Genomic DNA, 24523 nt, shown 5'->3' on the forward strand with positions numbered 1-24523 from the left:
ATTGTTACCTTATATTTTCAAACCCTTTCCCATGGCTGCTAAAACATCTTTATTTCACTTAAAGGAAAATGTTTTGTTATTTAAGAAGCTATGCTAATTTAACCCTTTCTGTACCCATCCAATCCTACAAATGTAAACATTTGTAACTATTTAATTGCAGATTTGCTTACCAGAACCATCCTGCTCATGTGCTTAGTGCTTATCCACTGAGCCATTCTTTTGAAAGAACATCCCCCTGAAATAAAGCTGCAGGATTTCAAAATGTAACTGCTTTAAAATCAAATATTTGATTTAACATTAACATTATTTTATTTTTGTCCTCAGCTAGAACCTCCTCCCTTTAAAGGAGGAATCTTGGTTTACCAGGAGGACAAAAAAAACATTGAGGCGGGGAGGGCAACCCCAGTGCCCTGGCAAATATTGAAACTATTTGTTTCTAAATATTGAAACTATTTGCCCTAGTTGTTTTAGGGAGCTTAATCCCCATTAAGGCAAAAATAAATTAGCAAGAAAGATCTATTATTTCATCTAGTCCATTCTTTGCCAACAGAAAACTGCTCTTTGATGTACGTTTTCCCAGTTTTGTCTAGTCTCAAGCAATGGGACAGCCACAATTAAGTGAATTTACCTCAGATCATATCATTAGAAATTTCCCTCTGATATTCTGCCTCAAAATTCCCTTTAATATAATTCCATTATTGTTATTTTTACCCCTAAACAATTCCTCTCCCTTAGTGTTTACTCCTACAGACAACCATAGGCAGTTGTCATGTCATCCCTTAGGCCATGTCTATACTGCAGTGGCTACAATAGCTTTACCGCTGTAGTGTAGACACTTCCTACATCCCCAGAAAGGATTTTTCCTTCAATATAGTTAATCCCACTCCAAGAATTCTTCCTTCAATCTAGCTTCTCCTACAGTGAGGAGTAGGTCAACCTAACTACCTGAGCCTCACACAGGGCACTACATTTTTCACACGAGCTGGGTCAATCTAATTTTTAGGTGGAGACCAGCCTGCCTAATTAGTCTGCATTTAGCTGAGTTGTTCAGCAAGAGCCAGAAAGGAATCCTAGGGCTGTTACAATGCCCTCCCTCCCCACAAGTCCCCCACTTCCTAGGGAGGTTGTTTTTGCTCTCTGTGTACTTCAGACTTCTAGGAGAAGCTTTCAAATTTTCACTAAAAGGATTCAGCATTTTTTACCCAGCTCCACTTCTTGGTTACTTGATGTAAATTAGCTGACTCCTAAATGCAGCCCTTGTTAGTAGAGCACCACCTGACTATTCAAGTATGAAAACAATTTTCAGGTCAAGGAAACAAGAACTGGCTAAGCAGCCATTCATTGCTCATTTAAAAGGGGAAAATAAAAGTTGCCGTTTTCTTCCTAAGGCGTGTCTTGGAAAAGCATTTTCACTCCCTGCCCCCAGCCTGCTTCTTTGTCTGTAGCTCTCACACATGCTCTGACACAGTGCCCTGGCTGCACAGGGAGACGGAAGCTGCTGGGAACATGGCTGGGGATTTAATTTTGCTTGCTGCGGTGTCCCTTCTTTCAGCCTTCCAGCAAAGTAAGGCCTGGGGGGTTTTGTGGCTGGGGCTGAGGGATGGTTTCCCTAGATCCTAGAACACTGGAGATATTTTATACTAAGCTAGTTTTCTTGTCACTTGAGCATCTGAGAATTCATAAAAAAGTTGTCCCCAACTGGAGCATTAGGTACCCCTTCTCTGTCCTCTGAAGAGGATGTGGTACAGAGACGGATTATCTTGCAGTGGGGGAAGGGGAGGGATTTACATTTTTCCCCTTTTCTCTTTTCTTTGTAGATTTTTGGGATTGTTAAACTGTTGCTAGAGTTGTAAGCTGATGCAGACTCACCCTTCAGCTATGTTCTGCACTGGCTTCGGTTTTTTTAGACACTTACATGGCTCAAATCCTCAAAAGTGCCAACTCCTAGAATCACATTCATGAAGCCTTGAACCAAAAGCACTTTTAAAAACTCTCCCCTCAAGCAGATGGCAAGGTATTGAATATCAGAAAGGAAAAATTACAAAACCTATTAAGTTACATAGAAGGCACTTGCAGCATGTGGATGTTCCATAATATCCTCTCATCAGGGGGTCCTAAATATATAGATTTATTTTATCCACTGTGGAAATGCCTCTTAGATTCACATACTGTATGTGGCTTTCCCACCACTTTGCAAACTACAGCTATAGTAGCTAAATGGAACTGGAGAAAGAGGAACGACAATAGTGTGATTAGACATGGTACATGACAGCATTCTCAACACTAGCAATTGTTTTCCATCAGATAATATGGTTGTGTCTACACCAAGCCATGGGATATGCATGCTGTATGGGTTGAAGGAGGACATAAGCATGAGATAAGGAACATAGGTTCAAGTTTACAGCTTTGTCAGTACTTGCTGCAGACAAAGCAGTCTGCTTACAATGCTAACTCTTTATATTTGGTGTTTTCTTAAAGCCCCAGTTCCTGGGTCATGGCATTCATTTAAAAAAAAAAACAACTTTATAATTTGGGGAGAAAAATCTTTTAAAAATGTGAACCCTCAAGATTAAATAACCAGAACCCAGATAAAAAGAACCCAACATTTTAAAAAATCTCATAACCTGAGGGTGGGCCTGGCTTGTGATTTTTTAATGTTTGAAGTTAGCAACACTGTTTTCATTCTTGCGTTGTGTGTGCCAGTTGTGCCTCTCCCGAACAGCCTACGTGGCTCTTAGCACAGCGTTTATCTCCTGTGACAATATTTACCGTGAGCTTTCATGAAAGTTCAGCCTGCTGCAGGGGCTGCTGCGCTTTACACTGTTTAAAGTGAAAACAGGAAGAAATGTGACAAGGAAGGGCAAAGAGCCACTGCCTGAAAAGTGAAAACATTCTGAAAACTCTAAAACATAGGGGCTATGTCTACACTAGAAGTGCTACAGTGGCACAGTTGCAGCACTGCAGGTGTGCTGCTATAACACCATCTTGTAGCCACTACAGCAACAGAAGGGATTTTCCCCCTTACTGTAGTAAATCTCCCCCACCCCCCACTTCAACAAGGGGTAACTAGATTGACAGAAGAATCATATTGACCTAGTAGTGTCTCTACAGGGGCTTAGGTCACTTTAACTGTATCATCAGATCACACAGGGTGATTTGTCACAGCCCTGAGGGTGCGGTTAGGTCAACCTAACTTTATAATAGAGTCCTGCCCAGAGACGGTGAGGTTAATCAGAAAATCCAGCCCTGCCCAAGCCTCTCCTCTTCCTTGCATTCTGTTAAAGTGGCAGTGTAAGAACCTGTTACAACCAGTTCTGGTAGTAGGAGCAGCCCATTGTCTGACTGTTTGACAGCTATCAGCACAAGACACCTAGCTATTAAACATCTAGTGGCTTGTCTGTGCTCCCATTTATTACACTACATGTACAGTTCTGTGCTGGGAGTGAACAACTAGGCAATAAGACCCCTCTGCAGCAGTGCTGGAAGCTATGCTTCCCTTACAACAGCTAGAGGCGTGGTAGGACAAGCTTTCAGCCTCCCAGAATCACATGGGTATTCAAGGAACAAGGCCAGGCCATGGATTAAGCCAAGCAAAAAGTGGTCCGTGATGGAATGAACATGCAGAAACCTTGCACCAAGTGGGTTTCCACCAATGACTTAGTTTTTAAGACTTGCTGCAGGAGAGGGAAGGGGAGGTGGTTACAGACCCTATTAGAAAAGCTAGTGGATCTCCAGGCTGAAGTAGAGTGAATTTGAGTTATGGCTGCTTGGAGAGGATTCTGTAGAGAGGATAGACACAGTGTCCCCTGTTCTGTGTTTTAAGGGACATCCCTTATTTGGCACCCAATATCCTTTTATCTGCATCCAATCAGGTGCTACTATGAGCAGGGCCAGTGCAACCATTTAGGCGACGTAGGCGATTGCCTAGGGCACTGGGATTTGGGGAGCGCCATTTTCTTTGCCAGCGACCGCGGTGGCCGGATCTTCGGCTGCCCCGGTCACCGCCGGCATTTAGGTGGAGGGAGCTGGTGCAGGGGAGCGTGGGGAGGGCCGCCTGCAGCAAGTAAGGGGGGGGTGGCACACAGGGGAACTCCCCGCCCCAGCTCACCCCTCCCCGCCTCCTCCCCGAGCACGCAGTGGCTGCTTCACTTCTCCCGGCTCCCAGGCTTGCGGCGCCTAAGCTGATTGGCGCCGCAAGCCTGGGAGGCGGGAGAAGTGAAGTAGCCACAGCGTGCTCCGGGTAGAGGCGGAGCAGGGTGAGCTGGGGTGGGGGAGGTGCCTCAGGATCGGGGAGGGGAGCTGCCACAAGGGGGGCGCCTCAGGGTAGAGGGAGGGAGCTGCTGGGGGGGGGGGACGTGCGTCTCAGGGCGGGGGCGCAAGGTGGAAGTTTCACCTAGGGTGCGAAACATCCTTGCACCGGCCCTGACTATGAGGTACCTGATTTGATACAAAGTATGTTTTCAAATCAAGAATAATTTAACACTATTGACTGATACAAATGTCTGATTTTATGCTGTGCATGATTTTTGCACATGAATAAGACATCTGAAGGTGGTGTCCCTTGAAAATAAGCTTTGTGCTAGATTTTCGTAGCTAGGAGACTGTCTTGGTAAGTGTGACTGCCAGCTGAAATAAGAAAAAGACCAACTCAAGCACACTTCTCAGCTGCCTCAGATGTGACTGGAGTCCAGTGGTTGAAGTCAATTGGATTTGTGCTGGATTGTAATCCAAGAGGTTAAACTAGGGTGTACATAACTGCTTTCATGTCTATTTGCTTGCAAAGAGTTAAGATGCAATTGGTGAAAAAAGAATATCTGGTAACTTGTTCCACCGCAGCTGAGGCATCATGTCACCTATTGTATAATTCAAAGCATCTAGACTCATCTTCTCTTTTAAGAAGAAAGAAGCGATGTAAATTCTCCAGTTAAACAAACAAACAAAAAAAATGATTACAACTAGTTTTCAAAGGGAAAAGCAACTTCCTGTCTGTCTGCAAAAGGTACCAAGTTATGAAAATTGTAGTTGGGTAGGTATAAAGTTTAGATTACAATCAATGGACATATAAAACCCAATCTCTCAATCCTGAGTTAGGCGAAGATCCCATTGATTTTGGTGGAAGCTTTTCCTAATTAAGGGACTGCAGGAATGGGCCCATTGTCAGTGCAGTATGATCACAAGTTTCTGTATTTTTGCCCATGGTGAGCCAAATTCACCGTTATACAACTTCACTGAAGCCTCCTAAACCCAATAATGACTAGATGCTTGTTAAACCAACAGGGGCAAGTGTACACTGTATTACAGCTAAGGCCTTGTCTGTACTAGAGCACATTTCAGTTGGTTGTACTGCACCAGCTGAGGCACAAAATTCCACACTAGCCCCCCTAAATAGGTTGAGATTTTCCCCCAAGTCCATACTAAGGTTGTTCTAAACCAATTTGGGTAAGATGGGCTGCTCACCTGGCCAACTTCCTTTATTTCATCAGCGGAAAATCCTGTCCCAGCCTGATAATGCCCCCATGGCTCAAAGTACAGCTTGGGGACCAACCAGCTATAGTTTTCTGGCTGCAGATGTTGGTCCAATTAAACATGTGGTTTGTCAAATTGGCCCTTGCAGCTGGTGAACCAAGTAGGGCTTGGCGGTTCTAAGTGGCAGCAGGAGGAAGGGAGCATTTTGAGTGGGTGGTTAGGGAAGGGCCAGAGGGAGACCTTTTGAAAATTCCGCCCCCCCAAAAAAATATTTAAAAGAGTGACCATCTTGTTCCCCTGAGCACAGTTACCCTGAAATATGCTCCTCAACCTCCTAATGCCACCCTCCCCCTCTAAAAGAATTCTGTGGCTGTGAATCACAGCTCCGGTCATCTGCTACAATGTAAATGAAGGAGCATTAATGGAGGCAGAGAGGCCTTTCTAGAGGGGAATCCTATACAAGGTCTGGCAAAGCTGCCTTACAATGAGACAAGAAGCTTAGTGTAATTAGTTTATCCAGAAGGTTACGGGTTCATTTGATCATAATTATAATTAAGGATACAATTTGCTCCCAGATTCTGTGACTTTAACAGATCTCCATGGACTTCTTTGGCTTCAGCTTCAGCCCCCGGGCTCTGGCTTCTGTGATTTATCATCCATTGCCCCTGCCTTTTACTAAAAATGCCTGTGACAAAATCTTAACTTTATCTAGAATTACCTACATGGGATAGGAGATTTCAGATTGTAGAGGGCTCTAGTCTAGCAGACAAACAACAAAATCCAATGGTTGGTAGTTGAAGCTAGACAAATTCAATCTGAAAATAAGGTGCTCATTTTTTAACAGTGAGGATAGTTAACCATTGGAATAATTTACCAAGGTCTGTGGTGGATTTTTCCAATCACTTGAAGTCCCTTTGAAGATTATCAGACCAAGAGTATCAGGTCACTCCTGAACCAGAGCCTCCTGCAGAACTCCATGTTGTCCTGTGGCCACTATAAATAAATCAATCAGATTTGCTTTTCTACATGTTTAATTTTGTATCAAGTATGACCTGGCCATCGCCATCAAAATCTGACAAACTTTTAAAATAAGATTCATGTTTCTGAGTTGAAGGTGGCAATGAAAATAGATTTTAGATACACACAGGAATAGAGATTATAGAAATACTGGTCACAGCTCCTTAGTTAAGACTTTTGCACTTGCAGCAGGTATTCAGCCTATTTGTAGTAATAATAATAATAATAATGATACACACCTCTTACATAATACTGCTTAGCTCATGTATAGCACTTAGGCAATGGATCTCAAAGTGCTTTACAAAAGAGGGAAGTATAACTAATTTTAGAGTTGAGGCAACTGAGGCACAGAGAGTTGAAGTGGATTGCCCAAGATCACCCTGTAGCACAGCCAGGCATAAAACCCAGGTCTGAGTCTTAGTTCATTGTGCTATCCCCAGGGCCACACAAAGGGTATGTCTGAATGATACCTGGGAGCATGCTTCCTGGTATGGGTAGACAGACACATGCAGCCTCTGCTTGAGCTAGTGTGCTAAAAGTAACAGTTGGGCGGTGGGCTGCCTGCATATATATCCTGGGAGTCTGGGCAGGTTTGTACTCAGGTGGATAGCCTGAGCTCAGCCCATGTTACTCCTGACTTGGCTATGCTGCTATTTTTAGCATGCTAGCTGAAGCAAAGCTAGCCCATGTCTGTAGTCCTGCACTGGGAAGCACACTTCCATCTGCAGTGCAGGCATACCCAAAATTACAGCACTTACTCTTAGTACAAAATGGATGGATGTGTAATGGATGCTATGGAGGGATGTGTAATACATGTGTACGCACACTCAAAATACTAACCATTGCCAAATGTATCAAAACACATTTGGTACCTAGCTCTTGTTTCCAAAACATGTAATGTTTTCTCTCTCAAAGGTTAGATATTATTACAAAATTCAAAACTACTACAGCACAAAAATGACACTTGCAGGACTTTAGGGCTGGCTCCACGGGGGTTAGGGTGGTGGGTGTGAAGTCATTAGCATAGTGCTTATGTAACCTTTGGGTGGGCTAAAATTTGCTTCCTTGCCCTTCTCTAGTGTCTACAAAGCACAAGTCCCACAGAAAAAGCACCTGGAGACACAGAATTCAGTCACTGAGGATTTTCACCAAGGATCGTACCGGGTCAAACTCCCCACAATCAAGTCCAAAAGAACAAAAGGAATAAACTTAATTCTTAAGTACCAACTTTATAAAATCTTATGCTAAATTAAAAAATAACTGAATTTTTACAACATAACATGGCTACTCTATAAGCCACATATATTATCTTCACAGTTCAACATAAAGAAAAATTAAACAGTCAGTCTCCACAGAAACAGTGAGAAGAACTCAAGAGTTCCAAAAGCTTAGGTTGAGTTCACCTGAGTCTCAGTTAGAGTCTGCTGAGTCAAAAGCAACATCTTCCTTCCACCTGCATGTAGACATCTTCAGTTGAAATCCATACAGACTAGGGTGACCAGATGTCCCGATTTTATAGGGTGAGTCCCAATATTCAGAGCTTTTTCTTATCCCCCCACCCCCATCCTGATTTTCCATACTTGCTATCTCAGACTCTTCCTCCTCCTCTGCTGGAATCACCTAGTCAGCTAAGTAATTAACCACTCAGTTAAGTGCAAACCCCAACCCTCTGCCCCAGCCCAGAGCCCCTTCCTGCACCCTGAACCTCCCATTTCTGGCCTCAGCCCAGAGCCCTCACCCCCCCCCAACCCACTGCCCCCGCCCACACCCTGAACCCCTTTCTGGTCTCACCCCAGCTGGAGCTCACATCCCCTCCCATGCCCCGACCCCCTGCCCTAGCCTGGAGTCCCCTCCTCCACCCCAAGCCCCTCATCCCCAGCCTCACCCCAGAGCCTGCACACCCAGCCGGAGCCCTCACTCCTCCCACACCCCAACCCCCAACCTGCCCCAGCCCAGTGAAAATGAGCAAATGAGCGAGGGTGGGGGAGAGCGAGCAATGGAGGGAGGGGAGTTGGGGGGAGCGGGGCAAACGTGTTTGGTTTTCTGCAACTAGGAAGTTGGCAACTCTACGCACATGGTCTTTTGTAAAGCAACTGCCCTGACTACTTGCCCTCGTGGAGTCTGAGTCCAGCAACAGGGAACCTATTGAGCACACCCAAAACTACCACACCCAATTCCAGAAACTTCTGGATGTCTAGTGCTAATTGTGCATCTGCCTAGCAACAATGAACCAGACCCAACTCATTCCTACCTCTGCCCTAGATCTCATACTGGGTTCTGGGAAGTGGGCAGGCCCCCTAGATCTCTCGCTATTAGGTAGGTGGACTACCTATGCAGGAGTGTCATATGGAGCAGGAGCCAGCCACCCTCAACATCATGCTTTGCCAGAGGAGGAACAGGATATTAAGTGTTTAGACAGTTTTAGCTACTGAATTATCTTGCTTTGGGGGGCATTCAGCACATAAGGAGGGCTGGCTCCAAGCACCAGCGCAGGAAGCAGGTGCTTGGGGCGGCCAATGGAAAGGGGCGGCACATCCACTGCGGGTCCCTCAGTCCCTCTCGGAGGGAAGGACCCACCGCCGAAGAATTAAGCGGCGCAGTAGAGCTGCCGCTGAAGTGCCGCCAATTGCGGCTTTATCTTTTTTTTCTCCTTCCCTGCTTGAGGCGGCAAAAAAGCTGGAGCCGGCCCTGCACATAAGTGTAAAGTTGCTGAAGTTGGGTTTTGTAATAAGGTTCAGGTCACCTGTGAAGTTAGTGTGTGAAATTTTACAGGGGAAGCTAGCAGAGCTACAGGAGGTGTTGGTCCTTTTCATTCAAATTTAAAGGCAAAACCTGAGGAATGATTTCCATTTGAAAAAATTGAGATTTGTAGATGATTTACAAGGCCTGCTGCTTTTCTGAAAAAATAAAAAAACTCTTTAATCCTTGATCCATTACTTTTACTTGCAGGTTGTTTTGCCTGGCTGGTAGGAAAATCGAGAAAGCAGCACAAGATCGTGCCCCCAGAAGTCACTGGAACCCCAGACTTTGAAAGAATATTCCGTGCACAGTAAGTTCTAGGGTCATTAAAAGGGTGGCAATGAGAAACTTCTTATTCATTTAATTAATTGGACACTACAGAGGTCTAATTTAGCCATTCAAGTGTGAAGTGAATTTTTTTAGGGCATTTCTGATCTTCTACTATGTGCTATGAGGATAGATTTTAACTCTCAGTGACCTCTCTCTCTCACACACAAGATATGGCTGTAAAAATTGTGGGTATCTCCACAGAACAGCATTTGCTAAGACTTTGTACTAACCTGAGGCCTTGCATGACCAAGGGCTGCTGTCCACCACCTGTTAGTGTTCGGGTCCTCTCGTAAGAGTAATTGCATTGCACATTCATTCTATGTTCATTGGGCCTGATTCTCCCAGGTACACTGGTCTTCAACTCCTGGTTTACACTGAAAGGAAATTCAGTCATTATGTGTCTCTTCAAACTATATGGAGAGGTTCCATGTACTTTTTCTTTCTAGTTTAACATACCTCAGATCACAAACTCAATATTTATTAAGAATTTATTAGGCTTAGAAATCTTTGTGCTCAAATATTCAAAGGAATTTTTAATTTTCCACAACGGTGTGCAAAAGCAATTTCAGTCCAGAAGAAAAGGGGATCACAGAAAGCTCAGACAGACAATACACTATGGCTACTCAACACATATAGAGAAATGGAACAACAGATCAGAGCTATTTAATGTGAAGGTGCTGGTCAAAACTTCACACTTAAGGCTGCTTTGGGTTTATTTTAAACAGGGTTTTAGCCTTTTTGTTTTTATGAAGATTACAATTTATATTCCCCAAATTTATAGCACATGTGTGATGAAAGACAGACAATAAATTGGCTAATTAGTTTGAGTTAAAAAATTAATGAGAATTTAATCATTAACTTGTCCTGGTGAGTCACCTATATTTGTATCCTTTTAGCTAAAAGTCAATAGTTGTCACAAGCACCAAACTACACACCTACATAAGTGTCTCAGACATAGGCCAAACCATTCAGCAATTATTTTTGAATAGAGTACACTGGATATACAGTCAACACACTTACTTCACTCACTGTGAAGCTTAATTAAAGCTTCAATTGTCACATCATTTAGCTTCCAGCTTTTTAGTTAGGTTTGGTTGGTTTAACATAGAAACTGTCATACTGGATCTATCTGGTGGTTCATCTAGTCAAGGAACTTTGCTCAGAGTGGCAAATACCAGATACATCAGGGGAAGGTGACGCAAGAAAACCCAAAGTGGATCAGTGGACAATCGTGGAATAACCTGCCCACAGAGGGAATGTTTTCCCAGAGCAGTGGTTCTCAATTTTTCTTCGCGGACCACTTGAAAATTGCTGTTGTTTGTACCGTTAGCTAACTATTGTAAAGCACTTTGGATAAAAGCACTATATTAAAAAAAACCAAACATTTTTTGTTCTACAAATAAAAGCACACAACTCATTTTAATATCAGGAGTCTTACCTTTCTGATGTGATGGATGTGCCTTCTCTCCCCTGCCGTGGCAGCCCCCGAGCTGGGGCTGGGAAGGGGTGGAGGTCTCTCCCCGGCAGCTTCAGTCCTGGAGCTGGGGAAAGTCACCACTTTCTCTGGCCGCCGCAGTCCTGCACATCCCAAATTCCCCCACCCCACTGCCCCCTCCTACCTACCTACCTCCTATTGTCCCCCCAGGCCACCACCTCACCTTACATGAGGGTCTTCTCCAGGGTCCAGGCACCTAATTAGTGGAGCCACACCTGTGCAGGTCCACTAATTAGGTAGGTGGCCCTTCATTCTCTCATGTTCAGCTGCCCAGGCACGCACCTAAGAGGGAACTATCTGCAGATCACCTGAATGGCGCTCGCAGACCACCACAGTTTGAGAACTTCTGTCCTAGACCATTTCATTTACTGATTGGCTTATGCCCTAAAGTATGACATTTTATGTGCAATGTAAGGATCATTTTAAAGTGATCCTCTCTAATGAAACTAACATTACTAGATAATAAAAATATCCAGTTATAGAAAGTTGCCTTACATAAAAAAAGATACTAAAATTTTGAATATGAGCAAGGGAAAAGAAAAAAACAATGTGATATCAGGTACAACTTTTAAAGTTGTGTTTTCAGGCCATTACTGTTGTAATCATTTAGAAGCTCTATCATGTGCTTGTCATGCTTGATACTATAGCCATAGGGATAGTCAGACCAAGGCCTATTATTTCAGTCACAATGATAGGAACAGAACTGTACATCTTTGTAAAGAGACAAGAGTGAGATTTTCAAAAGTGCTCATTGTTGGCCAACCTCTGCTCCCAAAGCCAATGGCATGGACTTCACTGGGAACAGCATTTGGCCAAAGCTGAGAGCTTTTGAAAATCCCACCCATAGTTTCTCTCTCAGGTAACCTTTCTATTAATTTATTCCATAGGCAAAACTGTGTTGAGTTTTATCCAATCTTCCTGGTTGCTCTCTGGACTGCAGGCTGTTTTTTCAATCAAGGTAAACACAATTGGTGTTTTATTTTGGCCTAAACAATGTTTTATAAGCTATAATAGTTTCAGTTGTACCCCGAGGTTAATTCAATGTCCTTTTATTGGCTTTAAATGTGTTACCTCTTTATGTCACTGAGTGCCCCTTGATCTTGTGTTATGAGGAAGAGTGAACAGGCTCTGGAATGGTCTTGGTATTTTACATGTCTCTGTTCTACCAACTTTTACTCATTGGAAACTAAGGATGTGAACCTTGATGTATTTACCACTGACTTCTTTAGGCCAGACCAATATGTGAGGACTTCCCAGTAGGAACCCAAAATATGCATCCAAGGGCAAGCATAAATAGTCTTTCCTCTTTTTCACATACGGAATCCCCTCCTAACATGTAATGCCACTAGTAAGTATGGTAAATTATTATTAATAATATTTCAAAGGAGTGTTCGGAAGGTAAATTTGTTAATCTTATAAAAACCTGCATTGTACATTGTTATTAATGATAATAGTTTTCATTATGCTTCTCCAGAGAGAAAATAAGCCTCCAAATATTCAAATGCATTCACCCCACCCCCACCCTGGAAAGGTAAAACCCTTTCTCCTTTTTTCAGTATTGAAGCTCATTTTCTCCATTCATTTCAGAAAGTAAAGTTAACATAACATAACATAACATAAGAACGGCTGTACCGGGTCAGACCAAAGGTCCATCTAGCTCAGTATCTGTCTGCTGACAGTGGCCAATGCCAGGTGCCCCAGAGGGAGTGAACCTAACAGGCAATGATCAAGTGATCAAAGTTCTCATTTCCCCCTCTAGCTGAGAACCGGATTCTGATGGGGTGCTCACCACTGGGATGGCGTCTCCTCCTGGTCATTCTGGGGAAGAGCATGCGAGGTTGACACCCTGTCCCATGGTTGCATGCAGTCCTCCACCTCTCTCTAGGTCTGCATCCCTCTTTCACTTCATGAGCTGCTGCTGCCTCTTTGGCATCCCGGAAGGGGGAAACACATGGAATGATTGTGACTCAGCCCTACAGCCAAAGTCTTCCTTCAGCAGTCCTAGACAGTCTACGCATTCATGCCTTGTAGCATCTGGCAGGGGAACATGGGCCTGCCCTCTACTTCAGGTTCCTGGCTTCCCCCTTTTCCTGGTTTGCCAGCCCAAAGATACCACTCTTTTCCCAGGGAGTGACTGCAAACTTTCCCAGTAGCCCCCTTCTGCTGCCAATTTTCTGCCTTTATAATCTCAGCCCAGCTCATTCCTCCTCAGCTGGGCTTCTTCATTCAGTCAGAGGATTATTTAGCCACCTCATTCCTCTCCATTGAAGGCTGTTAGGTTAAGTAGCCCCATTTTCAGTCTGCATTAATGCTTTCAGAGAAAATGTGGGATGAACATCCCATCACACTGATACATGGAATGATTCTTGCAATAGGAAATGCAATGTGATTGTGACTCATCCCCCAATTGTTCTCCTACAAATACAACATGATTAGGGAAGTAAAAACTGCTGCAAGAGGGAAAATATGTATATATATACACACACACACACACACACACACACACACACACACACACACAAATTACAGTGGTGTGAATGAAAACTAGATGTGCCTGGTTCTTACCCTCTGATGTCTGCTGGACAAAGGCAGGCCACAATTAATTTATTTATGTATATATAAATAAAATCATAGGCACAAGGGGTTGCACAGGCAATTCTTAACCTTTGAGTACTTGACTTAAAACAACATTAGTATGGTAGAGAAGTCAAGCACTCAAAAAAGTTAAGAAATGCCAGAAATAAGGTTGCCTGTGCAACCCCTTGTGCCTATGCATTGTGATCCAGTCTTTCATTATATCATCACACACTCATTTTCCCACATGACCCTCGGATTGGATGGTGCTCACTTATTGATCAGTTATTCAATATTTTGTTTTCTCCTCACTGTTAAATATGTGCCTCAACTCTAGTGCGTGCCTAGTGGGGACAGCATCTTCAGTGAATTTAGCTGCTAAAAAATCTCAGGAATCTCTGCAGAGCATACATGAACTTCAGTTTTTCAAGGGCTTATTATGTGGCCAGATACCGGTAGATTTTCAGAAGTATGGCAAGAGGCACACTCCTGGTACAAAAGCCACCCCCCACGATGCCAAATTTTAAGCCATTGCTTGAAAGCATGCAGTGTGCTAGACATTATTAAAGAAAAAGTCACCAGAATTTTTTTAGCATCAGCAAAACATATTTGTGCCTAGCCTCATTCTTGGAAACCACTGCCGTTTTGGCTGAAATTTTCCTCAAAAAGTTCTGTCCGAGACAAACACTTGACAGAGAACATTTTAGCCAAAAGTAGTTGTAAGCAACCAAAAATAGAGCTATATAATAGGAAGTGTCGGGCAACCTTAATAATAGGATGTGATATCAATCTTGCCTGTAACAGATACAGTTTTAAAAAACAGATTGAAAAGCTCTAGACTAGAAGGGCCTCACAGAATTTAGGGTTAAAGTCCATTTTGACAGCCTAAGTGAAATGGGATTATTGATGCCCACTTCATCTCTGGGGAAACAGGGCCACCACATGCCATCTGAGATCCAGAACTGAGTGCATGAAGGCAGCCAAGCTTGTCAGAACACATACTTTGAATATGATAATAGCTACAATCATACTTTGCCTTGTATGGTGCCTTGCATCAAGAGGTCTCAAAGCACTGTACAAACAGGAAGCCCCACACCTCCCCGGTGAGGCTTCCTGTTTTAACCCTGTTTCACATTATTATTATTAACCCTGTTTCACAGCCTGGGAAACGGGCACAAACTGCTCACAGCTTGACCTCGACTTCAGTGGGATTGTGAACGTTTGCCACCTTTCAGTAGCAGGCCCTAAGGCCATGTCTACACTGGAACAGTTGTGCAACAGCATGAGCGCTATTGTAGATGTGGCCCACACATGCTCAGGCATTTTCAGCACCGTGTCATGAAAAATCTATTTGGGTTTTGCAGATCTTCAGATTTACTCTGTGGTTAAAGTAGATTCAAACAAGAGTGGGAACTCTGCCTGTACCAGCTGAGGAGGAGACGGGGAGAACAAGCCAGGGAGAGAAGGGGAACCCCCCTTTTCTTTTAGCAGACAGGGAGTTGAAGAGACCCTGTCTACACTAACACTTACAACAGTATTGTCAGTGAAGGTGAAACTGCACCAGTGCTGGAAAGGGGGATTCAGAATTGGAACTGAGCAAATCATTGATTTTTCAGTTTGGTGATCAAACCAGAAATTCAGGGGGAAAAATTGTTTTGGGTCAAAACATTGTCTTCCACCCTGAAATGAATTTTTCCCCTCAATTAAAAAAAAAAGTGTTTCATATTCAGGTTTCTTTTATTCTCCCCTTCCCCCTCTTAAAAAAAATATATCCAGCTAACTTTTGACACCACCTTTTGAAACAAAAACATTTAAATGTTTAAAGTTAGAAAATATGTAGACAAAAAAATTTGGTGGGGGGAGAAAACTATTCTTCATATTCAACCCAAATTTACATCATTTTGGTTGACCCAAAGCCGCATTTTTTGGGGGCAAATAATCTGAAATTTTGCCCACCTCTATTCAGAATGTGTTCATATGGGCCAGGCCTATGTGGCTTTCCCAGTCACCCAGGAAGTCCTGTGACACTGTCCAGGAATCTCCTAGTGATGATGGCATTGGCTCCATTTGGAGCTAGATCTCTTGTGACTCCTCCTGTTAAAACAATAACCTTTGTTCTCTTCTCTGTTATCTTAACTCTCTCGGGCTTGTGCTCTGGCCTGGAGGAGTCAATGTGGCTGGAGAGAAGATACATAAGTACATGTGCCATTTAGTTTCCTCCCCTTTTTGGCTTCTCTTGTCCCGGCTACTAATTTTCTCTCAATTTTTACAGTCATTAAAGGCGCTAATTTCTCTGTTTTACAGGTGATAAGTGATTTCCTACAAAAAGGCACCTTCTGGAGGCTAACTTCCGCCCCCTCCTCCCGATTCTAATGCCATTTAAATCAATGGTGCCACACAATTGTATAAGTGAAATCAGAGTCAGGCCCTTGGAAAAGACAGAAGTGTTTGCTAGCCAATGGCACAGCCACCTGCTGTAGTATCTCCCTTTTGAGAGGAAGGGAGAGGCATTTTAATTATTTTTCCTAGTCAGCATGCCCAGTAGTAGTCTCTTCTTCCCTGACATCAGTGTGGAATATAGTGCGTTATTTTTTTCCAAATATTTATTTCTTTAGACTAAAAGAATAGGGGACTCTACCTGTTGCCCAGACATGCCCAGTACAGGACAACGTGACTGATTCTAGGAGGACTGGCTAGGGTTAAATATGAAAAAAACACAAACAGATACTGCAGGTATTTCGTTTCCTCTATGTAGTTCCTTGTGCTATTGCTGGCTTGCCTAGGATGGTGTAAAGGCGTCCCAGAGTAACAGGGATATTACTTTTGTGACTGTGATTTTACTGATTTCATTACATAGGCTGATTCAGGTCTATCTTACTGATAAAAGACTCCATAAAGGGGAGGAGTGGGGCCACACAGTTCCCTCTTCTCCAGAGCATCATGGTCTAGTCTCACAAGGATCTGATTCCAGTCTCTCTTGACACCAGGGTAAATCAGGAATAATTCTGCTTCAATCCTTGAAGTTGCACCACTGTAAGTGAGATCAGGCCCTGAAAAGCTCAGAGTGAATTGAAGAGCTGTGAAACCAGTTGGTGGCAGGGAGACTTATCAGACTTTTGACTCATTTTGCCTCTTTGAACTCTAGTTCTATTGCTGTTCAGAAGTTGTTGAACCCATTTCTTTATCTCTTATGTACAGTGCATCATATTTAGACTCCTCTCCGTTGCTTTCTGGCTAGTTGCTACTGTAATTGATTTACCCCTTTCTCGGTTTACTCCAAAAAATGTTGGACACTTCTCTTGAATTGTGATCTCTAACTAAATGGGTCCCATGGTGGGGGACCGATCTACCTCTTACCTTCACAGAAGAGTAGTTCTTCTAGGTCACGGCTGAGGCCAGTGGCAAGGCAGTGAAGTGAAGCACCCCAAAGAGACTAGGCTTATGAATTGCAGAAGAAAAAGTTTTCACAGCTTCCAGTCCATTAACCTTCCTGTACACTAATAATCAGCTAGTTAAAGGCGGGACTGGGTGGGCTTGTGAGTACAAGCCCAGAACTGGAGTAGCACAAGAGATGGATTCTGGAACTAGCTCTGATATTGACTTCCATGTGACCATTGGCAAGTTATGTCCTTTCTGGTCTTCAGTTCCTTCCCACTGTAAAATGGGAATAATATTTTCCCTACCTCAGAGGGATATCATATGAGCTTAATTCATTACGGTGTGTACCATTCTCTCACATCCTTTGCCTAAAGATGCTTAATAATAATAATAACGTTTTGTATTTATTAACAGCAACAAATAAAAAAAGTAGATAAAAAGTGTTTCAGAAACAAATGTGACTGTTTACAGCAAGAGATTGAGATGTCTGTCAAATGCCAAAAACCCCTGGTGCCACATAAATAAAATAATCACAATCAAAGTGACTAGTTCCTTCCAATCCTAATTTTTAAATTCCCCACTTTCTCCCATTAATCTCTTTTTTCTTCAGTATTGGCAGCCCTTCTGGGTCTGGTGTACATGTACACCCGTCACAAATACTTCCATGGATATGCAGAGTCTGCAAAAGGAAGGTAAGGAGGACCCATCATCTGTGCTTAAGTTGAATGCTCCAGGTTGTGGTCTGAAGCTGGGCTTACTGCCAATGACTGGTAGTGAAAGTGACTATAATTGAATGCAACATGTGTAAAGTTCCAGCAAGAGGGCTGAAATGAAAACCCTCAGGGAAGGTAGCTGGCTGCTTCAGCTGAAGCCTAGGTTAAAGTGTGAATGTGCTATTGGTTGCAAGAGACAGGAGGTTTGATGGTCTCAGTGCAATGCCTTGTGGGTGCCTACTTTGCACCACAGTGTCTAACAGGGTTGGCATATGTGCACAGAAGAGGCCCAGAAATAGAAAGCCTAGAGCTTTGCAGGCCATGATTGCACTACATTGGGAGACGGTTGAGGCAAAGCTTGCCCAGAACCTGCCTGGCTTGTACCATTGCTAGCATTTCCTCTGTTCATTAATAGTAAAATCATTATTAACACATTTATTATGCAGACCACACAAAATACACAGTGGGAACGAGCATGCAAATTTGGCCTTGTAGCTGGAGGAACTTTCACCAAACATAAGATGAAGAGGCTTCGGATAAGCACAAGTTAATGAGCCTTAAGCTTCCAGTATTTAAACTACTCTTCTAAAGGCTTGAGAGTGCAGAAATGTGCAATAGCTTTGGAATCCATGCCAGATCTCTCTATCTGCCACTCTCCATTTCAAAATCTGGTGCTTCCACTGATTGCATGCATGCACACTCACACAAATTGTTTCCTCTTTCATCTCAGTACTGTATAACCCAGATAGGCTAAAGAAACCGCCTCATCTGTGATGCCTACGTTCTTCTAAAACTGAATACAGTCTGTAAGTAAATCAGACAAGGAAAAGACAAACTCCCCATTCCTGGAGATGTTTACAGTTAGATTTGGGGGGGCACTTTAACACACGTTATTAGGGAACAATTCTCTAGTCCATTCCTACACTACTAGAGGCCTAACAAAATGTTTTCCAGCTCTACTTTCCTGAGTCTATGCACTAATGCTAACCTCCTGCCTCTTCCCTGCTCCTCAAAATACCCAGTGCCAGTTAGTAGCGCCAATTTGCAAGGCTTCCTTCCGGCCCCTATGGAATGAGGAAGAGAAAGACTCCCAGATAAAACGAAACCCTAAAATTTGCCCTTTGTCAGAGATGTAATTGTCAAGATAACCCTCTGAAAAACCAGAAAGGGCCACAGCTATTAAGGAATATCTAGGAGGGAATGCCACATTTTGAAATTAACTGTCCTTTTTGTATCAAATAAATAAGAAAAACCTCCTTTGTTAAGAAACCTTTTCCCCTCTGCAACTCTATGATTTTAAAATTATACCATCAGCTCCTGAAATGGTACTCAAGGAAAAGGTATTGCCTGGGTCTATTGTTGTACTGGGGTTTGCTCTGTCACTTGGTGGAACTCTTTTTCAGCTCTTATTTAAGCTGAGTTCAGAGCTGCTGTCAGGGGCCAGACTGGCAGCCCTGGAAAATGGAGTTATTCACAAAGGCCCGCATCTTCAAGGTACCTAACACCCATTGAGATCAATGGGAGTTAAGTGCTTAAATATCTTTCAGGATCTGGGCGAAAGGGCCTGTTTCTGCAACCCTTGCCCATGCTGATCAGTCCTTACATTCGGTGGGGCTGTTCACGGAAGTACGGCTCAGTACAAGTAAGGGTTGTAGAACTGCGCCCAAAACATGTACCAGACAGACAGAGGCAGTGCCAGTTTGCCCACTCTGCTCTGTCAGTAGATCTCAACCTGGAGATGACAGCCCTATCCGTAAGAAGGGCATTCAGTCTTCAGCTCTGACTGACAACAAAGGTGCCAGCTGTAATGAGGATACCTGTCCACTAGAAATTGGACTGAGACCACCCATACATGTCACATAGGCCACTGAACGATCCTCAACTGGTGATTAATTTTGGTCATTCCCAGTCTGACCTGCATTTGAATCAGTAACCTGTTATAGCTGTGAGATTATGTATCCAATTAGCAACCCCAGAGCAGTCCAGTTGCAGGACACACTGTACTGCTCCAGTTCAGACTGCCAGCATCCAAATCCCTTTCTCCATCTTGCTCCTTATTACTAGTATCCTTCTCCATTGACCACTGCAATTTGGATCCCAAAACACCGCACAACAATGTTCTTGGAAAAATGTTTGGGGGCCTCCTACTGCATCTAGCCAATGCTTGGTTTTCCAACATTTCTCAGCCTGCTCCGGGATATTTCACTCTTTTTGAGGAGTGGAAAACTGGTGTTTAAAAGAGCCAACAAAAACTTTGGCTTAAAATTTCCTTCCCATTTGCATGTGAATTCTGCATTTTCTGCCATTGGTGGGAACCAGAAGTACCAAAGGACCAGGAGAGCGAATGTTTTCTTGGTATTTTCAACAAAAGCCACCTTCAGTAAATATTGATGATCTGTCTCAGCCAATGCTGATCTCACACAGTGCCCAGGGCTTGGGAGAGAGTGTGATCAGGGGACCTGTGCACAGGGCTGGGAACCAGGAAGTTGAGAGTTTTAATTTCAGCTTTGACTCTGACTCTCTCTGTGAGTTTGAGCACGTCACACAATCTGCCTTTGCCTCAGTTTGCCTCTCTGTAGCTAACTGGAAATAATTATTCCCCTACTTGTCTGCCACACAGGAGGCTTTGAGCCTCCCACATGTTCCCATTGCAGCTGCAAAACCCTACAATTTTGTGCACAAATTAAGTGACACCACATTAACTCCCAGAGCTTGTAGCATGTGTAGTTATCTGACTTGAACATGCAAACCCTAGTTTGCATGTGGTAAGGCTGCAATCTGTAAACATAGAGGTGCCTGCACCTTTTGGGCAGTTCACCTTTTGCCCAGGCCTTGACAAGTATGCAACCCCCTCCCAACACACACACCTGCAGCAGAGCAGTGCCAACCTCCCAGCTTTATTTGCATGAAATTTTTTTCATATTTTCCTGAGAATCAATAAATTTGGTAACTGGTGACTGTCACAGCATCCACTCACCACAAGCAGTGCCTCCTGCTGGCTGTCCTGGGGATTAGCTCTTCCAATTTGCACTCTCCTGCCAATATTGTCTTCTCCCATCTTGTCTCGTGCCGCTGGGTTGCTTACTCCCAGGTCTGCAGCTTCCTCTTCGCGGCTTGGCCCTCAAGCCAGGTCACTAAAGTTCCCCCATTCTAGGCAATCCACAGTCTTTCCAGACCTGCTGCCCTTGCCATTCCCCAGTGGCTAGTAGGGGAGCTCAGGCCTGCCCTCAACACTGGGTTCCAGGCCAGGGACCCTATAACAAGCAGCCACAGTCCTACCTCTTGCTGCTGTTTCCCTGGGCTTCTTCCTACCTATCTTGCTTTCACCTCTCTGGGTTTGCCAGCTTCCAACTCCCTCCACGCCAGGAGTGACTGCAACCTACTTCCCTGCAGCCTTTCCTAGCAGTAGCCCCCCCACCTCCCTACCGCCAGCTACCTGGCTTTATACATGCCCTGCCTGTTCCTGCACACATGAGCCTGTCTTTAATTAGCTGCCTCCAGCCTAACTCTCCTCTACAGTCTAATTAGCTGACTGGGCCCACCTGGCCTAATCCAGCTCTTGCAGGGCTAGTGTGGAGAGTCCACCCCATCACACTGACATTTTTCCATTTCCACATCAGTGACTAATTCTTCATGCTGTGATCAATCCCACCCTGGAACAAACTGCAAATTGTCACACAACTACCTCAGGGGGAACATCACCATTTTCAGAGAGGAAAATTTACTAATTTTCTCAGCAAAAATCACTTTCTGGTGAAAAGGTCATTTATTTTTCAAATCAGTTTAATCAACGGCTCGTTTTTCTCTGGCACAGCTCTGATCAGCTGGTGTAGACTGAAAAGTTTCACAACACACACAGCATATACATCTTGTAATTGTGTTTCTTTCTGTTTTCCTCCTCTAGGATAACAGGTTTTTATTGGAGTGTGGTGGTTCTGTTCTCACTGATGGCCTTGGCTGCAGCTGGGATTACTAATAGCTTTCTGGAAGAATACTTGGACATCAGCATAGGAAAGAAATTACATAAATTGCTCTGAAGATTATTTATGTATAAATAAATAAAGTAGATGTTTTCCCTGGACATTAAAAGGCAGATGAGCTGCATCATGTGGAATGAAAGCATCCAGATTTCTTTATTAATCGTCCATTGCAATGTAAAGTGCATGTCTTTCCTGACAGTTTGTTTACACTGTTTCTTTCCTATGCCACAGAAAAGCAAGCCCAAAGAATATAGTAAATGTGGCTTCATTTTTTGAGTTACATGTTTAATGAATTGGTCTCATGTGTACAATATTGTATGACAGCAAAAATTACATTGAATTCAGACAATGAATCCAGTGAGTGGCTTATTTGAAATGGTTGTTGCACATGACAACTATTTTACCGAGTGTCCTTCAGCCCTGCCATGGCTGCTGGATTCTTCCTGCTCTGCATCATACTTGGAGCTGAACATAGAGAAACACATGGTCCCTGCACAGAGGCATTTAGAATCTATGGCCCCAGTCCTGCATGCGACTCCAGCCCTGATTCAGGAGAACATTTAAGCATGTGTTTACAGTGCTTTCCTGAATATAGACAGACTTCATTGACTTCAAGCACATGATTAAGTCTTACTTAAAGTTAAGCACGTGCTTAAAGTCAGTATGTGTTTAAGTCCCACAAAGCGCCTTTCCTGAATGGGGACACTTTCCTGATTTGGGGCCTCTCTGTGGGCAGACCTCTGTTTTCGCAGAGAGCCCCACTGAAGTCAATGGGTCTTCATGAGGGAACAGAGGTCTGCCAACCTGGAGTCAGTGGCAGGATCAGGACCTAAACCAGACACAGCAAGGCACAGATGCTAGTCAAGCAAATGAATCTATTTCATTGTTTCTCCATAAAGCACAGATGGCTGATGTATGGGAGAGACTAGACAAACGCTCCAGCACAGCCAAAGCTCACAGAGAGTCATAAAATAACGAAAGCAAACTGACTGTGAAAACAGTTTTCATTAAAAGGGGGCGGGGAAGAGAGAAAAATCACTGCCTGGTGGGCTTTCCGGGCACGGTGCTGAGGTTGAATTGAAACAGCACTGAAGAAAGAAAAAAGGCAAAGCTGTTAATGTCTTTAAATAGGTCTAAATAAAGTTATAGCAGATTCCTGATTATTCAAACAATTTGGGTGACACCAAATCTGTTCAGATAAATGGAAGCTTGTAGGCAGAGAGTCCTTCTGGCACACATCTGCAGCTGGGGTTTGGCCATAAATATTGTATGCACTTAGTTCTGGTCATTCAGGGCACTGTGTGGCATTTAGGGCCTAATCCAAAAACCATTGACTTAAACAGATGTTGAGTCAGACCATTAATCATCTTCCACATGATGATTGATGATAAGGTTGGAGCTGAGGCATCCATAGTCACTGTAACTAGATCACTTGCCATATTCTAGCATTTGTGGTGACTGAATAGCGATGAGGTTGCTAACTACGTGTATCCAAAGAATTAAAATTCAACATGGGTAGGGCAGTTACTGTTGCAGAGGGAACGATGATGATGAATAGTCTGGCTTTTGTGCTTTTAAAGGACACTTGCCTTGAAGTCACTGTGGCCGGAGAGATGCCGAAACAGCATGGCTCCAGCAGGAAAAACAGGAGATACAGGGCCTGATCTCGCACCCACTGAAGTTAGTGAGAATCTTTCCATTGACTTCAATGGGCTTGGATTTGGTCCACTAAGAAGTAAGAAAAGAGACAGAAAAATCTATCCTACCAGAAATGATGTCTCTTGACAGTCACAATCAGAGGTGTTGCCTCCAGGAAAATTGAGAGGGGATGGTAGTAGGGAACCAAATTAAATCATAGTAATGAAGTATTTTTAGAGGATCTACAAAGGCCATCTTTAAGCAGTGTTCAGACATGATAAACCTTAGCCTTGCATTGGTACATTTATAGAGAACCTGCCATCCCAAGGCTCCTAATCACTGTACAAAAGGAGCAAAGTGATATACCAACTATATGTACTACAGTCAATGAAATGCTGTCACTTCTGGGATGAAATACAGCAGCTGTTTAACAGCACAGAGCAGCAGTGCTAAAGGAGAAATATGGGACCAAAATTATGGGAGTTACACCTGCTTAGTACAGAGCTTAGGTGGGCTACCTAAAATTAGAGAGGCTACCACATTGCCTTTGGATAGTTCACTGATCTACTTACACAATTTACCAAGCACTGAACAAATACTAACATCCCTCTGAGGTAAGTATGTATTATCATCTTCTTTTTACACATGGGGAAACATAGTAGGTTTATATCGATGTAATTCCATTGGCTTCAATGGAGTGACTGACAAGCCTGGAGACTTTCTCAAAGCCACATAACTTGGTGGCAGTGCCAAGACCAGAATTCAGCAGGGGTGAGCGTCTAGCAGTAGCACATGCTCCTTTCATATTATTTCTTCTCTGTTTTACAGGGTAATAATCAGATTCTTGACTGGATAAACTCCAGTACAAATCCAGGGGCTGATCACTCACTCACAAAGAAGGAATTGGATTACTGCTGAGGGCAAATTAAATTGCTACCATCATAATACAAGCTAAATACACTTAACACAAAATGAGGGCCTGATCCCAGGAGATACCGAGCACCCTCAATTCCAATGAATCTGATTTAGTTATTTATTTATTTTTCAATTTCCCACCCCCCCGCACTCAAAGGAGGCAAAAGCACTGTACCTCATTGAGTGCTAAGTGCGTGCCAAATACTGAGTTTCAAACCTCAGCTGATTTCACTGTAGCCCTTTTCGAAGAGTGATTTTTTTTTTATTACAGTGGGAAC

General features: G+C 43.5%; 1 protein-coding gene across 1 annotated transcript; it reads left to right on the forward strand.

The window, feature by feature from the left end:
* Nucleotides 1–1451: 1451 nt before the first annotated feature.
* On the forward strand, nt 1452–22045 carry MGST2 (microsomal glutathione S-transferase 2). The gene is made up of 5 exons (XM_045019994.1): nt 1452–1564; nt 9433–9532; nt 11935–12005; nt 17610–17691; nt 21617–22045. The coding sequence occupies exons 1-5, from the start codon at nt 1507–1509 to the stop codon at nt 21747–21749; spliced, it is 444 nt and encodes a 147-aa protein (XP_044875929.1). The 5' UTR covers nt 1452–1506; the 3' UTR covers nt 21750–22045.
* Nucleotides 22046–24523: the final 2478 nt, after the last annotated feature.

Source organism: Mauremys mutica, chromosome 5 (assembly GCF_020497125.1).
Source record: "Mauremys mutica isolate MM-2020 ecotype Southern chromosome 5, ASM2049712v1, whole genome shotgun sequence".
Taxonomy (NCBI): Eukaryota; Metazoa; Chordata; order Testudines; family Geoemydidae; genus Mauremys; species Mauremys mutica.